The sequence below is a fragment of the Oryctolagus cuniculus genome, chromosome 9 (genome assembly GCF_051225735.1).
Source record: "Oryctolagus cuniculus isolate XC-2025 breed Fujian yellow rabbit chromosome 9, ASM5122573v1, whole genome shotgun sequence".
Classification (NCBI taxonomy): domain Eukaryota; kingdom Metazoa; phylum Chordata; class Mammalia; order Lagomorpha; family Leporidae; genus Oryctolagus; species Oryctolagus cuniculus.
In genome coordinates, this window is record NC_142875.1 from 73706808 (window position 1) to 73723333 (window position 16526).

General features: G+C 35.6%; 1 protein-coding gene across 2 annotated transcripts in view; it reads right to left on the bottom strand.

Moving 5' to 3' along the window:
• Nucleotides 1–16526, bottom strand: part of COG6 (component of oligomeric golgi complex 6) — an 84667-nt gene that overhangs the window by 12771 nt on the left and 55370 nt on the right. For both annotated transcript variants that reach the window (XM_002721095.6, XM_089303678.1), the window contains 2 exons: nt 15861–15914; nt 10720–10799 (listed from right to left, as the gene is read on the bottom strand). In XM_002721095.6, coding sequence (XP_002721141.3) covers nt 10720–10799; nt 15861–15914 — 134 coding nt within the window. The remainder of the gene's footprint in view (nt 1–10719; nt 10800–15860; nt 15915–16526) is intronic.

Sequence of the window (16526 nt, forward strand, 5' to 3'; positions counted from 1 at the left end):
CCATACTTCTGCATGGAGAGATCCAATTTTCCAAGCATCATTTGTAGAAGAGATTTTCCTTTTTCCAAAGAGTGATTTTAGCTCATTTGCCAAAGACTGGCTGTGTGGATTACTTTCTGGGGCTTCTAATTTGTTCCATTGGTACACATCTGTTTTGATTGTAATCACTGTAATATGTCTTGAAAACTGGTACTATGATGTCTCCAGCTATGTTTTTATTGTTTAAGATTGCTTTAGCTATTTGGGGTCTTGTGTTTCCCATGAATTTTAGGGTGATTTTTTTTAATAGATCTGAAAAAGATGTCCTTGGTATTTTGATTGGGATTACATGGACTCTGTAAAATGGTTTGGGTACTATGGACATTTTGATTAGATTAATTCTCCCAATCCATGAACATGGAAGATTTTTCCATTTTTTGGTGTGTACCTTCTTCTATTTCTTTCCTTAATGTTTTATAATTTCATTGTATACATCTTTCACATCCTTGGATAAGTTTACCCTAATATATTTGTTACTTTTTGTAGATATTGTGAATGTGACTGATGTTACAAGCTCTTTCTCAGCCATAGCATTATTCATTTTTCTGTATCAATTTTTTATCCGGCAATTTTGCCAAACTCTTTTGATAGTCCCTTAGTGGACTCTTTTGTTTCCCTTATGTATAGATCATATCATTTGCACATAAGGAGAATTTTATTTCCTCCTTTCCCATTTGTATCTTACTGATTTCTTGTCTAATGGCTCTGGCTGTAACTTCTAGAACTATAATGACTAGTAATGGTGACAGTGGAAAACCTCTGTTTGTGGATCTTAGTGGAACTGCTTCCAGCATTACTCCATTCAGGATGGTGCTGGTTGTTGAGTCTGTCGTATATTGCCTTAACTGTGGTGAGCTATGGTCCTTCTATACACGCCTTAAGTTTTTTTTTATCATGAAAGGATGTGGTGTATTATCAAATGCTTTGCAACTATTTAAGTAATCAGACATTTTTATGCTTCCATTTGTTAATGTGATGTACCATGTTTATTGATTTGCATATGCTGAACCATCCCTCATACTAGGGACCAATCCCACTTGGTCATAATGGATGATCCTTTTGTTGTGGTGCTGGATTCAATTAGCTAATATTTTGTTGAGGATTTTTGCATCTGTGTTCATCAGGGATATTGGCTCAGTTATCTCTCTTGTATTTTTTTTTTCTGGTTTAGGAATTAAGGTGATGCTAATAAAAGGAGTTTGGGAGGATTATCTATCTTTCAATTGTTTTGAATAATTTAAGAAGAACTTGGATTAGGTCTTTACAAGGTTGATGGAGTTCAGTGGAGAAGCCACCTGGTCCTGGGCTTTCCTTTGTTGGGACACACATTATTACAGATACAATCTTCTTCTTGGTTAGTATTCAATTTATGTTTTCTATGTCTTTGTGCTTCAATTTTGGTGAATTGTATGTCTCCAGAAATCTATCCATTTATTCTAGTTTTTACAATTTGTGGGCATATAGTTGTTTGTAGTAACAACTGGTGATAATACTTATTTCTGTGATATCTGTTGTAACATCTCTGATTTTATTAATTTGGATCTTCTCCTCCCCCAATTCCTATTTTTGGCTAGTTGATCCAATGGTCTATTAATTTTGTTTTTTTGAAAAACTAGTTTTCATTTCAATTTTGTTTACTTCTCTTATTATTTCTTCCCTCCTAATTTCAGTTTTCATTTGTTCTTATCTTTCCAGGTTCCTGAGATACATTGTTTGATCACGTAGGTGATGCCTTTCCAACTTCTTGATGTAGGTACTAACTGCTATAAACTTTCCTCTAAATACTGCTTTTACTGTATCCCATAAGTTTTTGATATAATGTGTTGTCAACTTTATTTATTTCTAGGAAGTTTTTTATTTCTTTTTTGTTTTCTTCTATAACCCACTGTTCATTCACAAGAATGTTCTTCAGTCTCCACATATTTGCATATTTTCTAGAGTTTCTTATGTTGTTAATTTCCAAATTCAATCCATTGTGCTAAAAAAAGAAACATGGTATGGTTTCACTTCTTTTTTAATTTGTTGAGACTTATTTTATGGCCTATCATTTGGTCTTTCCTAGAGAATGTTCAAACATTGTTGAAAAGAATGTATTCTACAGCATGGGATAAAATGTTCTGTGGATATCATTTAGGTCCATTTGGTCAACAGTGTAAATTAGCCTTGTTATTTCTTTGTATAGTTGATCTGTCTATTGATGAAAGTGGAGGGTTGAAGTCTTTCATTATTATTGTACTGGAGCCTATGTTTCCCTTTAGATCCATTAACATTTGTTTTAAATAGGTGTGTGCCCTAGCATTGGGTGCATACACATTTACTATAGTCACATCTTCCTGCAGAATTGATCCCTTAATCATTACTTAATTACATTCTTTGTCTCTTGTAACAGTTTTTTGATTTAAAGACTATTTTGTGTGATATCAGACTGGCTATTCATGTTCTATTCTGATTTGTATTTGCATACAATATGTTTTTCTATCCTTTCACTTTCACTATGCATCTTTACTGGTGAGGTGTTTTTCTTCTAGGCAGTATAAAGATGGGTCTTGTTTTTTAATTCATTCAGCTAGTCTGTATCTTCTAATGGGAGAATTTAGGCCATTCGTATCTCAGGTTATTACTGGTAATTAATGACTTGTTTCTGCCATTTTTCTGTAAATATTCTCAGTTTTTGTTTTGGATTTCTTTTGTAATTTTACTAAAAAGTTTCCTGCCTTCACATTCTTCCAGGTTGCTAATTATCTGTTTCTGTAAGTAGCACATCCTTAAGTATTATTTATAAGTTTGGCAAGGTAGTAGCAAATTCTTTCAATTTATGCTTGTTTTGGAAGGCTTTTATTTCATATTCATTTATAAATGAGCGTGTCCCTGAGTACAGTATTCTAGGTTACAGCTTTTTTTTTTTTCTTTTAGGACATGACTATGTCTCTCCATTCTCTCCAAGCCCAAAGAGCTTCTGTTTAGAAATTAGCTGCCATTCTAATTGGATATCCTTTAAAGGTAATCTTGCATTTCTCTCTTGAACAGTATAGGATCTCTGATGTTTTATTTTTGAAAGTTTGACTATAATGTGTTGTAGTGAAGAACTTTTCTGATCTTGTCTATTGTGGTTTCTAACTGCTTCCTGCACTTTAATGTCCATATCATTCTCCAAATTAGGTAAATATTCTGCTATTATTTCACTAAATAATTCTAAGCCATTATATTTTTCCATACCTTCAGTAACTCCTAAGAAATGCATATTTGGGTGTTTGATGGTATCCCATAGATCCTGAACATGGTTTTGGCTTTTCTAATTTTTTCATCTTCTTCCCTTCCTCTCTCCTCCCTTCCTTCCTCCTTTCCCCTCCCTTCCCTTCCTTCTCCTTTTCTCTTTCTCTCCCTCCCTCTCCCTCCCTCCCTCCCTGCCTCCCTCCCTTCCTTCCTTCCTTTTGTCTAATTAGACATTCCCTAAGATTTGTCTTCTAGCTCAAAAATTCTTTCTTTCACCTTACCAGGTCTGTTGTTAGTTTTCCATTATATGGCATACTGATATCTTCATTTCTAATAGTTGGTTTTTTCCTTTAATATCTTTATATCCCACCCAAATTTCTCAAACATGTCAAGTTCTCTAACTATTGTGTTTGCTTCTCTGTGTTCTTGAATGGTCTTTAAAAAAGTCTATTTATTCAAAAGGCAGAGACGAAAAAAGAAAGAGTGAGAGAAATCTTTCACCCACTCTTTCACTCCCAAAATGGCCACAACTGCCAGGGCTGGGCCAGCCTGAAGCCAGGAGCCTGGAACTGCATCCAGGTCTCCCATGTGGGTGCAGGGACCTAAGCACTTGAGCCATCTTCCACTGCTTTCTCAGGTGCACCAGCAGGGAGCTGGATCAGAAGTGGAGCAGCTTGGATTCAAACTGGCACCCATATGGAATGCCAGGATTGCAAGTGGTGGCTTAATCTGTTATGTCACAGTGCTGGCTGCTTGTGGAATCTTATCATTCTCTTGAATTCCTCTTCAGGAAGAGTTAAAAACGTGCCAGGGGATTCCAAATCAAGCCCATCAAGGTGGCATGTACCAATGCCATCTCACTAGTCCAAGTGATCAACTTCAGCTCACAATTTATCACAATGAAAGGATTAAGAGTCAAAGGGATCACATAAACAAGACTAGTGCCTGCTAATACTAACTGAAAGAATTAAAAAGGAGAGAACGATCCAACATGGGAAGTGGGATACACAGCAGACTCATAGAATGGCAGATGTCCTAAATAGCACTCTGGCCTCAAAATCAGCCCTTAAGGCGTTCAGATCTGGCTGAAGAGCCCATGAGAGTATTTCAGGCATGGAAAGCCAAGACACTCTGGCAAAAAAAAAAAAAAAAAAAACTAAATGAAAAATCTCTGCAAGTGAGATCCCAGTGGAAAGAACAGGCCATCAAAGAAGGAGGTACCTTTCTCTGAAGGGAGGAGAGAACCTCCACTCTGACTATCACCTTGTCTAAATAAGATCAGAGTTGACGAACTCAAAAGGCTTCCATAGCCTTGGCAACTCATGACAAGAGCCTAGGGAGATTACTGACGCCATAAATAAGAGTGTCAATTGTTAAGTCAACAACAGGAGTCACTGTGCACTTACTCCTCATGTAGAATCTCTGTCCTTAATGTGTTGTTCAATGTGAATTAATGCTATAACTAGTACTGAAACAGTATTTTACACTTTATGTTCTGTGTGGGTGTAAACTGTTGAAATCTTTACTTAATAGATACTAAATTGATCTTCTGTATATAATGATGATTGAAAATGAATCTTGATGTGAATGGAATGGGAGAGGGAGCAGGAGATGGGAGGGTTGCAGGTGGGAGGGAAGTTATGGGGGGGAAAGCCACTGTAATCCAAAAGCTGTACTTCGGAAATTTATATTTACTAAATAAAAGTTAAAAAAAAAGAAACCTGGAACATAACAAATCTGCTTCAAAGTTTAAAAAAAAACATTATTTTAAATCTTTGTATTTTATATATTTTTCTCAGATGGTATAATAAAGTACATACTTCTGTTTAAAAAAAAATCAACTCATTTTTTCCCTATTCAATCATCTTGTTATATCTTCATATTTTCTTCACCCTTTATCTTAAATAATATATGTAGGAATCTATCTATCTATCTATCTTGCCAGCCAGCCAGCCAGCCAGCCATCTTTTCTGCCTAGTTTCTTGGTATAAATTCTTTGCTAATCACTATTGTCATGTAGGAAATACAGTCTCAAATGATGATAAATCATTATGGTTAAAAATAATCACTGCTCAAAATGCAAATGTCTTAAGTATTCTATAACTAAACCCCAAATGATGATGTCAGTCCAGTCATGTGCTTCCAAAAACTTGGTTATGTTCTATCCACTGATAATATGATATACAAGAATAATAAAAGCAAACTTTTTTTTTTCAGCCATGCATACTGACCACTGGTTCTAGAATGGACAACCATCTCAGATCTTACTTACACACTCTACTTTGATGATCACAGCTAAATCCATGGTTGAGGGATGGGACATACTTTTAGAATTGTTCTGCACCCCAGATAGTTACAAGATTGAAAGACACTCAAAAATCTAGTTGAAAGAGGGAAAAAAATCCTTTTATCTGAATATAAGCTATGGTCGTCTATTAAGTTAGATCTTTAACTCTCCTAATCTCTGCTCCTATGACAGCTTCATATATGTTAATTTATTAAGTAATGCATTATTTGGTTCTGGACAGTTTAATTACCCTTCCATTGTAAGTATAATTTTCAAAGAGTTGAGAATATGACTCAAACAAAGAATGAACACATATCAAAAAGTTAACACCTCATTATTGAGCAAACTGCTAAGATGGTAAAGCTGGAACATTTTGAGGAAATGGTCATTTATAGGCATTTAAAAATGAAGGTCAGAATAAAAGAGGTTAGATACAAAATAGGTTAATGTGCTATGGGACAAGGCAAACCATGACCTTTAGAGATATTTTTCCCACTTGCCACACTACAAATTCACATGTTCATAGAGGTTAGAGACTTTAACCAATAGTCAGTGGAATCAAACAAAGGTACATTCCCCTAAATAAGTAATCCCTAACGGGACTGTTAAAATGTTTCAGTATGACAGGACAGGTCATGCTGTTCTGCCTGCCCTCATTTGCCTTATTTCCAAGTTTTAGAAGATCTTTAATATTTCTTCCACTCAAAGTAGTCTGTGATAACAGTATATCATATAGCAGATATACTAATAATGTAGTTAGTTTGCTGATACAAAAAGATAATGGAATGGAGGGAGAAGATGAGTTTTACAGAATGGAACTAAATAGTTACTTTCTAGTTACTTTTGTATTAGAACACCATACACTGAGGAGTTCAATTTGTCCAGTTAGAAATACCATACTGTCATAAAAAATCTAGCATTATAAATTTTAAAAATCTTAATAAATGTTAATATGTAAACAAATGGAGATATCCTTCTCATTTTAAAATATGTTCCTAGACATTAACTGAATTTGAAGTAATTATTTAAAGTGCTAAGCTAAAAAATGAACTGCTTACTTTCATAATCAGTAGTGAGCTCATCATTAATCAGTACTTTAGGATTTGTGGTTGCCATAACAACATGACACAACTTTCATCATTACCGTAAACCTGGTATTTCTGGAAATAGCTTACTTCAATATTCGAGCTTTGTGATCACTAAAATTGAGCTTTATTATAAAATCAGAGTTGAGTGCAGTCAAATGTGCATGTGAGAAAAGAAGGTGTTAACAATTTAAGCCTGAAAATTCAAGAAGAAAAGATGATAATATACTATGGATGACAGAAAGATTAAAATTTTAATTTTTCTTTATCATAATAAAAATTTCAAAATGTTTTAACAGGTCAATTAAATTTTTCATCCCAAGTCATTTTTCTGCTTCTCAAAGTGAAATTAGACTATATTTTAAGAGACCGTGTCACATATCTCACACAAATGTTATCCATTATATATAAAATCTTTGAGCATCCTTTAAAAATAATAAAATACCATACTTATCAACACAGAAAGGACTAATAAAAATACAATATAGTTTAGTGCTGAAGAGAATAGACTCTGGGATCAGAAATACTAGAGTCAAATTGTAGCTCCTCTTCTTATTAATTGCTGGGCCTTGGAACAATTACATAACCTTTTCTAAGACATTGTTTTCATGTATAAAATGGACATTCTAATTTATAGTCTTATTGGGAGGATTAAATTCAGTAACCCTTTAAAGGGTCACTCTGCTTGTGAAATGTAGGTAAGATTGTAGTGGTTGGGACAGATGGCGGTTGGCAGAGCAAGGGTGAAAACAGAGTATTTTGGAGGTTAAGATGATAATTCAGGCACAAAAGAACCAGAGTAATGACTGCAGAGATACTGAAAAAGACCAGAATCCCTGTCAAATATTTCTTTCTAGGTAACTAAATTTTTAATAAAATAGTTTCATTGGAATTGCATTGAATTTACATATTAACCGAATACTAGTGAATTTTCTCAACTATGAATCTAATATACTATTTATTCAGACTTCTTTTAAAATTTCCAATAGTTTTATGCTTTAATCATATAATTTTCCAAATATATTATTTGGTTTTGTTCCTTAGAAACAATACTAGCCATTATGAAAAGAACTTTTATTTTCTCATTTCATGTTCTAAAATATTGCTGGTGTACAGGAAATACACTAATAGTTGTATGTTAATTTTCAACCTGGCCAAGTCTATTTTAGTTCTATTAGCTTATCAACTATTTCCCACCCAGACATCTAAATGGATTTTATTAATTGTTCTCAATATTTATGACTCTTCTCCATAATACTGACTCATTGTTCAGAGAAAAATAGATGTGATATTAAGTGTACACATCTTATTTTGTACATTAATAAAATATTTCTAAGGTTTCATCATTAAATGTGATGTTTTCTATAGATTTTCAATGTCCCAACATGGTCACATGCTCTTCTTTTCCAACAGGTTTAAGCAATGAGTTAGTGTAAAATTTTTCTCTGTATCCTTTGGCCATGATATAGTCCTCTTTTAATGCAATGGCATGTTTGTTGTTTTTATTAAGGATTTTATATATTTAATATTTGCTTTACTTTCTACTTTAAAAAATTTATGCAGAGTAACTTATGCATTTATGAGTCCAGAATGACATTCAATACAGGTATTTAAGATGTTCTAAGGCCTAGCACTGTGATGCAGCAGTTTAAGCTGCTACTTTTGACCACTGGTTCAAGTCCAGGCTGCTCTATTTTCCATTCACCTCTCTGCTAAGGCATCTGGGAAGGCAGTAGATGATGGTCCAATTATTTGGGCCCCTATTAACGACATAGAAGACCTGGATGGAGTTCCAGGCTCCTGGCTTTGGCCATCCCTAGCCGCAAAGGCCACTTGCGGAGTGAACCAGGATATGAAAGATCTCTGTTTCTTTCTCCCTCTAACTCTGTTTTTCAAATCAAAAAAATTTATCAGTATAAAATAATTCCATTTTGAGGTTTTAATGATACCTTGAATTAAGTTTGGTCAATACTGCCACTCTTGCTTTCTTTTTGTGTCATTTCTTTTAAATAGCCTCTTGTAAACAGCAGATTAGGTAAACAGTACTTTTAAAAACCTATATTGAGGGGCCAGTGTTATGGCACAGAGAGTTAAGCTGTAGCCTGCAATGACAGCATCCCATCTAGTGATGGCTCATGTCCCAACTGCTCCACTTTTGATCCTTCTCCTTGCTAAAGTGCCTGAGAAAGCAGGGGAAAATGGCCCAAGTGCTTGGACCTCTGTCATCCGCAGGGAATACCTCAAAGAAGCTTCTGGCTCCTGGCTCCTAGCTTTGGTCAGGCCCAGCCCTGCCTGTTGTGGCTATCTGGGGAGTGAACCAGCAGATAGAAGATTCTGTCTTTACCTCTTCTGTAATGGTGCCTTTAAAATAAATAAATCAACCTATTAAAAAATCCTACACTGAGATTCTCCTATATTAAAATAGGATAACAATTTATTCATTTATTGTATAAACTAATAAACTAGAATACATAAAAACAATCTTACTTTGAACTATCTAGTTATTAAGTTCTAATTTCTCTTTGCTCATTCTTATAATAGCTTGATGGCTATTTTATGTGCTCTTGAAAAGAATGCGGGTTTTTTTTTTTTTATTGCAGTTATGAGTAGTATTCTGTAACTTTTAATGTCGAGACCATTAATTTTATTCACTATTCAGTTTCTTAACAGCATCCTGATTTTCTATCTACTTTTTCTACCAATTACTAAGAAAGGAGTGCAAACTATAATTGTTGATTCGTCTAGTCTTCCTCAATTCTAGGAGCCTATACATCATGTTACTTGAAGCTCTGTTGCTAGATGCATGTATTTACCATTTTATTTTCTTTAAGAACTGGTTCTATTATTATTATTATGTGCTTTTATCTATGGTTTTATTATCTGTTCCGTAGTCTTAATTTTTCTGATATTAACAGAGTTACTTCAGTTTTATTATGATTAGTGTTTACACCATACATCTTTTACCCCCTTTTAACTTTAAAAGTATCTTTGTATTTAAGATGTATATTTGGGGCAAGTATTTGGTACACAGGTTAAGCCACCATCTGGGATGACTGTAATCCATAATGGAACACACAGATTCAAGTCCTGGCTCTGCTCTATATTCTAGTTCTCTGCAAATGTGCACCCTGAGAGGTGATGGTTCAAGTTCTTGGTTTCCTACCACTGACATGGGAGACCCAGATTTAGTTCACAGCTACTGGATGTGGCCTGGCCCAGCCCTGGCTGTTGTGAGAATTTGAGAAGTGATGAGACTTTTTTTTTTTTTTTTTTTTTTTTTTGACAGGCAGAGTGGACAGTAGGAGAGAGAGAGACAGAGAGAAAGGTCTTCCTTTTGCCGTTGGTTCACCCTCCAATGGCCGCCGCAACCAGGAGCCAGGTGCTTCTCCTGGTCTCCCATGCGGGTGCAGGGCCATCCTCCACTGCACTCCCGGGCCATAGCAGAGAGCTGGCCTGGAAGAGGGGCAACCAGGAAAGAATCCGGCGCCCCGACCGGGACTAGAACCCGGTGTGTCGGCGCCGCAAGGCGGAGGATTAGCCTATTGAGCCACGGCGCCGGCAATGAGACATCTTAACAAAGTAGATTTCTTATAGACCACGGGTAATTGGGCTATGTTTTTTCACCTAATCAACCTCTGAGTTTTGACTGGAGCATGTAGTCCTTTTATATATTAGTTACTGATATGGCTACATTTAAGTGTACATCATGCTATTTGCTTTGCATTTATTTCATCTGTTTTCCTCCTTTTGATATAATTTTTCAATATTCTATTTTATATTATCTTTTGCTATATTAGATAATTTTGTTTGTTCTAGTGGCTGCTATAAGATTTATAATCTACCATCAGACAGTATTATATATTTCAAAGACAATGAATAACCTTACAACATCACAAAAGTATACTTCTACTTCTCGCCCAAGTATGTCTGGACAGTCAGGTCACATCATTGGGATGCCGAGGAAGGAAAAGGGCTGAGAACTATCAATCTTCAATGGTAAATTTCCTATTCTAAAAATAATTTCTTGCAAGAAATACACTTGTTCTTTAAAAATGTATGAACATTTGCCAACTATTTGGAACCAAAAACACTTACTTTACTGTGGCACTTAGAAGAAAGTTCAGCTGAGGCATTAACAGGTTGTCTGGAGCTGACAGGTAACGATCAAACTGAAGCTAAATGGAAGAGAAAGGCAAAAAACATGAAGTATGCGTAGTTGCTAGCAAATAACTTAAACATAATCAGCTCTTTTAAGGATTTATATTTTACAGTTCTTGGTGTCCAAATGAATATTTTCTAATCATCCTAACTAAAACTAACAACTTTTTAATTTAGCAAATATTAGAGAAATCTACTTTTAGAATCCTGAATTCAAAGAATTCATTTTAATATCTCTCACTAAATCTACTAAGAAGTCAGGTCATCAGATTTCAAATCTACCTTACCTCCCAGAATCTGCTGTATTTACTAATGTGTTCTTCAATACGTTTATTCAATGAATATTTTTAGAACACCTACTACTAGAAAGGTGCTATATCAGGTAATGAAAATATATCAGGTACTGAAATAAGCAAAAGAAGACAATTTTCAGATTCACAGAGCTTACAGCCAAGTGAGAGACATTTTAAACAACTAATAATGTAAATAAACATATATAATTACAAACTGTGTGAAATATGACAGAAGAAAAAACCAAGGTACTGTAAAGTATAACTGGGAACCTAGTCTGAGGCTTGGCAAAAGCATCTTTGAGGAAAGGACATTTGAAGTAATATCCGAAAGACGAACAGACATTAAGCAGGGAAAGAGGGCTCTGGGAAAGGAGAACACAGAGGGAGGCTGGAGGTGAGAAGGAAAATGACAAGTAGAGATCAGCTCTCAGAGGACTTACATGCTTTTTTAAGGGTTTCATTTTTGCATAAAGTAAACTATTAATAATAGTAATAGTAATAGTAAACTATTAAAGTAGGGAAACAAGAATGGAATGGAAGACTATAATTGTCAGCACAAGGTATCTGTTGCAGAAAGTACTGAAGTCAATGTCGGAAGAATTGGAGATATTTGAGAATGTCAGTGTGAAATCTTCAGGACTTGGATACTGGCAGGATGAAGGAGATGACTATCACATTTTACATTTATTTCAAAGTATTGTCATAAGGCACAACTATATTCTTCATGCATTTATTTAGTCAGGTAAGAGCTGTATGCCTTACTAAATTATGCCTATTTTCATCCTAATTTGTAGCATATCTTCACAATTGCAGATATTTGATCATTAATTGTTGAAATGAAAAATGAACTGATATTCTTACCACTTTCTACATTAAGAGCACACTTAGAAGAGGACTGAGCCAGGGTGTGGCAGGGTTGCAATGGAATATGCTGAATTGAAGTTCTTTTGAAACCTCAAGTAGAGGCATCAAACTGTTGTATATAAAATTACTAATCATATACAAAATTCAACCTAGACTTTGTTTCATTAGAAATATAATATACTCAAATTAACTGTTTTTAAAATTAGGAGCAGGCATCTAAAAATTTGTAATAGGTCTTAAAACATTTTGTAGGTTATATGAGGGACAGAAATGTGTTTAGAGATAAGAAACAAAGGGAGGAAGCAAACATTTACTGAGTACTAACTAATACTACTGATCTTTGTGAGAACACGTCTTCACTTTAAGAAGTATATATTGAAGTGGAAATACTAGGTCGGATGGTGAGTTTCTGTAGGATTTCCTAGGAGCCTTTTTTTTTTTTTTTTTTTTTTTTTTGACAGGTAGAGTGGACAGTGAGAGAGAGAGACAGAGAGAAAGGTCTTCCTTTGCCATTGGTTCACCCTCCAATGGCCGCCACGGCCGGCGCACTGCGGCAGGCGTACCGCACTGATCCGATGGCAGGAGCCAGGTACTTATCCTGGTCTCCCATGGGGTGCAGGGCCCAAGTAGTTGGGCCATCCTCCACTGCATTCCCTGGCCACAGCAGAGAGCTGGCCTGGAAGAGGGGCAACCGGGACAGAATCCGGCGCCCCGACCGGGACTAGAACCCGGTGTGCTGGCGCCGCAAGGCAGAGGATTAGCCTATTGAGCCACGGCGCCGGCCAGGTCTTCTCTTAATAAATCTAAAATTCATTTTTTATCATTTATTTCTATTTGAACTTTTTTTAAAGAAAGCTTTTATTTAATAAATACAAATTTCATATGAACTACTTTAGGAATATAGTGTTTCTTCTCCCCATACCTACCCTCCCACCTCCACTCCTGTCCCACCTCCACTCCTTCTCCCATCCATTCTTCATTAAGATTCGTTTTTAACTAATTTCATATAAACAAACTCTATACTAAGTAAAGATTTCAACAGTTTGCACACACACACACACACACACACACACGAAGTATAAAGAACACGTTTTACAGTTAATTGTCATAGTATAACTCATTAAGGACAGAGGTCCTACATGGGGAGTAAGTGCACAGTGACTCCTGTTGTTGATTTAACAATTAACACTCTCATTTATGAGATCAGTGATCATCCGAGACTCTTGACATTAACTGTCAAGGCTATGGAGGAATTTTGAGTCCACAAACTTTGTCAGTATTCAGACAGGGCCATAAGCAAAGTGGAAGTTCTTTCCTCCCTACATCTTTCTTTGATGGCCCCTTCTTTCCACTGGAGTCTCACTCACAGAGATCTTTCATATAGAACATTTTTTGACACAGTGTCTTGGCTTTCCATGCCTGAAATGTTCTCATGGGCTTTTCAGCCAGACCTGAATACCTTAAGGGCAGACTCTGAGGTCAGAGTGCTGTTTATGGCATTTCTCATTCTATGAGTCTGCTGTGTGGACGGCTTCTCATGTTGGAACATTTTCTCCTTTTTAATCCTATCTATTGTTATTATTTATGTGATTATTGGGATTATTTATGTTTTTATTTATGTCTTATTTATGTGACCCCTTTGACACTTAATCCTATCTATATGATCAATTAAATACTTAATATGATCACTTTAACAATTAAGATGGCATTATTACCACCCTGCTTAATGGGATTTGGAGTTCCATGGCAAGTTTTTAGCTTTGCCTTGGGGTAAGTCCATGGGAATGAGTGCAGAACTGTATAGCTCCTCTCTCTCTTATTCCCTCCCATTCTGTTGCTCCCCGTCTTCGTGGAGGAACGACACAGGACCCTGCGCTGTTCTTTTGTCTGCTCAGCCCTCCCCGGGTTTGCTGCTGGTTCTTCCTGGGTTGGCTACCGTCCCTTCCACCTCCGTGGAAGGGCGGTTCCCCCTGCCACCTTCCCCACTTCCGCGGGGGAGCGGCACACCGCCAGCCGGCTTTCTCGGGGGTTGCACAGGTGTTCCTCTTAGATGTTCCTTGTGCATGTTGTCTCTCTCCTCCTTTATAGTCCTCTTCCATCAATCCCAACTCTGCTACCCACACACCGAGTACGCTGCTCTCCTCCAATCAGGAGCAGGTCCTACAGTTTATTGGTTGAACTGGAGGCAGCTGTGTAGAAGCTGTTTCCTCCTCTCCCAGCGCCATATTGTGGGAGAGCAGATGCATAGAATAAGTCTTAATTCCAGTAACTTAGTCTAGTCCGAGTTGCTCCCCACACATTCTTGTTTTTTACTGGGATCTATTTTCCACTGACTTTATATACCTATTATTAATTCTATGATAAGAGTTCAATCAACAGTATTAAGTATAAAATAAAAAATAATAAAAAATAAAATAGTAAACTGTTCTTCAACAGTCAAGACAAGGGAAATTCAAATCTTTGCTTCTCATAGTGTCAATTTCACTTCTACAGGTTTCCTTTTAGGTGCTCTGTTCATTATCACAGATCAGGCAGAACATATGGTATTATCCCTTTGGGACTGGCTTACTTCATTAAGTATGATGTTTTATTTGAACTTTTTTAACATCATATTTCCTTTGCATTTCTACAGGTTTTGCTGTTAAAGTTTTTGTTTGATATTGAGAAGTTATGATGGTTGTTTCTATGTACAGTGTTTTTTATTTTGACATAATGTTCTTATTTAGTTTTTCAATTGAAACATTAATATAGTCAGCTCTGCCTATTCTTTGTACATGTAGGAATCATGTGGGTGTAACTCTTTATGTTCAATTAAATTTAGTTTTAATAGATGACAAATAAGAAAGCCCTGGAATTCAAAAAATTCTAAAGAATAATTTATGAAATTCAAATCATTGTGGTAGGAAGTATATGAATTTTAAACACTTAGTATAGCAATATAGTATGAGTACACTTCAAAGAAGTTTGTAGCAAATGGAACTGCACATTTATTTGATGCAAAAAACTTTTGAAATCCCACACATCCAAGGGATTTTTCAATGTATGTCATGAAAATGCATATAATGAAGAAACTACACATCAATTTTTGCATCAAATAAATCTATCTTTTAACATCATTTTTAAAAAACTTTTTGAAGTTCTCTATTATAGTAATTTAGCCCAAGGGCTCTGGAGGCTGACTTCCTGGGTTGAATGAGGTTGTCATGAGGATTAAAGAGTCAAAGCACAAAAAACACTTTGCATATTCAGTAAATAATAATAGTTGTTGCTCATGGTTTCTGCTGTTATTATTACCATTACCAGTAGTACCATTATAAAGCATCCAAAGATGATCACTCCTATGAGGGATAGAACTGTATGATTTAAATGTCTTGCAATGGATGGGTATACACACATATACACAACGTACATACTTAAGACACAGAAACATGCTATACATCATTGTGTAGTTGCAGAAAGGAAGGTGTAAACTCATCATTGAAAAAGAAGTGTTGGTGCAGCGAGTCCCACACTCAAGACCAATATACTATTTTAAGACTGCAATCCAATTTCAGTTATCATCTCAGGAAGAAGTCAAGAACTATAAATCAAGGATAAAGGCAATACAAGTCTATAATGATATATACCCTAATTTCTTCATGTCTATCCATTCTGATTCTCTATTCCATTAGGAAAAAACTCTGAAAATAAAGAAATCCTAAACAGCAATGAGACCATCAGAATATGGTGAAATACTACTGTAAATATAAGTCTTAGACTTGTTAGTTAAAGGAATACATGCTCAACGATTACTATTGGGTCCAATGTGAATATATTATATCAAGAGATAAAAATTAGCAACCAAGACAAAATATTCATGTAGAAAAAAAAAATAAGTGGTCCATAAAAAATATTAAATTGAAATACGTTTTGAAAACTCACCATCGCAGCCTTCAGTGCCACAGAGTCTAGGTTGGGCAAATTAGCTAAACAGCCCTATTAAAAATAAAAAAGAAATAAAGAAGGTATATGCATTTCACTTCATTTGTCCGTTAATAGATTGCCCACATATGAAAAATCACTTTGCTTATTTCCAAAGCCTAAGGTCACCTCTTCAACCTTAGTAAGAGCAAGCACTATGAGCTGTTGAAGAGAATAAGCAGCAAATGAGGTTATTAGCAAGGGATATACAACAATACTTCTCATTTACTCATGAACAAGAGAAAAAGGCAATAAAGCATTTGGAAAATGTCAATGAGATATGGATGCTTAAGAGTTTCACGTTGATTATCTAGGAAGGTACAGAAAGGCAGCAAAATTGGTTTTTCCTTCCTTAAAATGGAAATCTGTCTACTACTGTGGCAAAACCAACCAACCAACCAACCAAAAAATGCTGAAAAGTTGTGATTTTTGAGTTTCATGTAGAACACCTAAACTATTAGTGTTCAGATTAATGTAACTTGGAAGACTTTTTTTTTTAAAGGAAGATAGTTTACTTTATTTTCTAGGGTTCCCAATAGTATATTATCTATTTCTCCTAGGGTTCTATAATTAAGCAAGATCATGTTAGCTCCAGAAGTGATAACTTTCCTAAATTAATGGACCCTG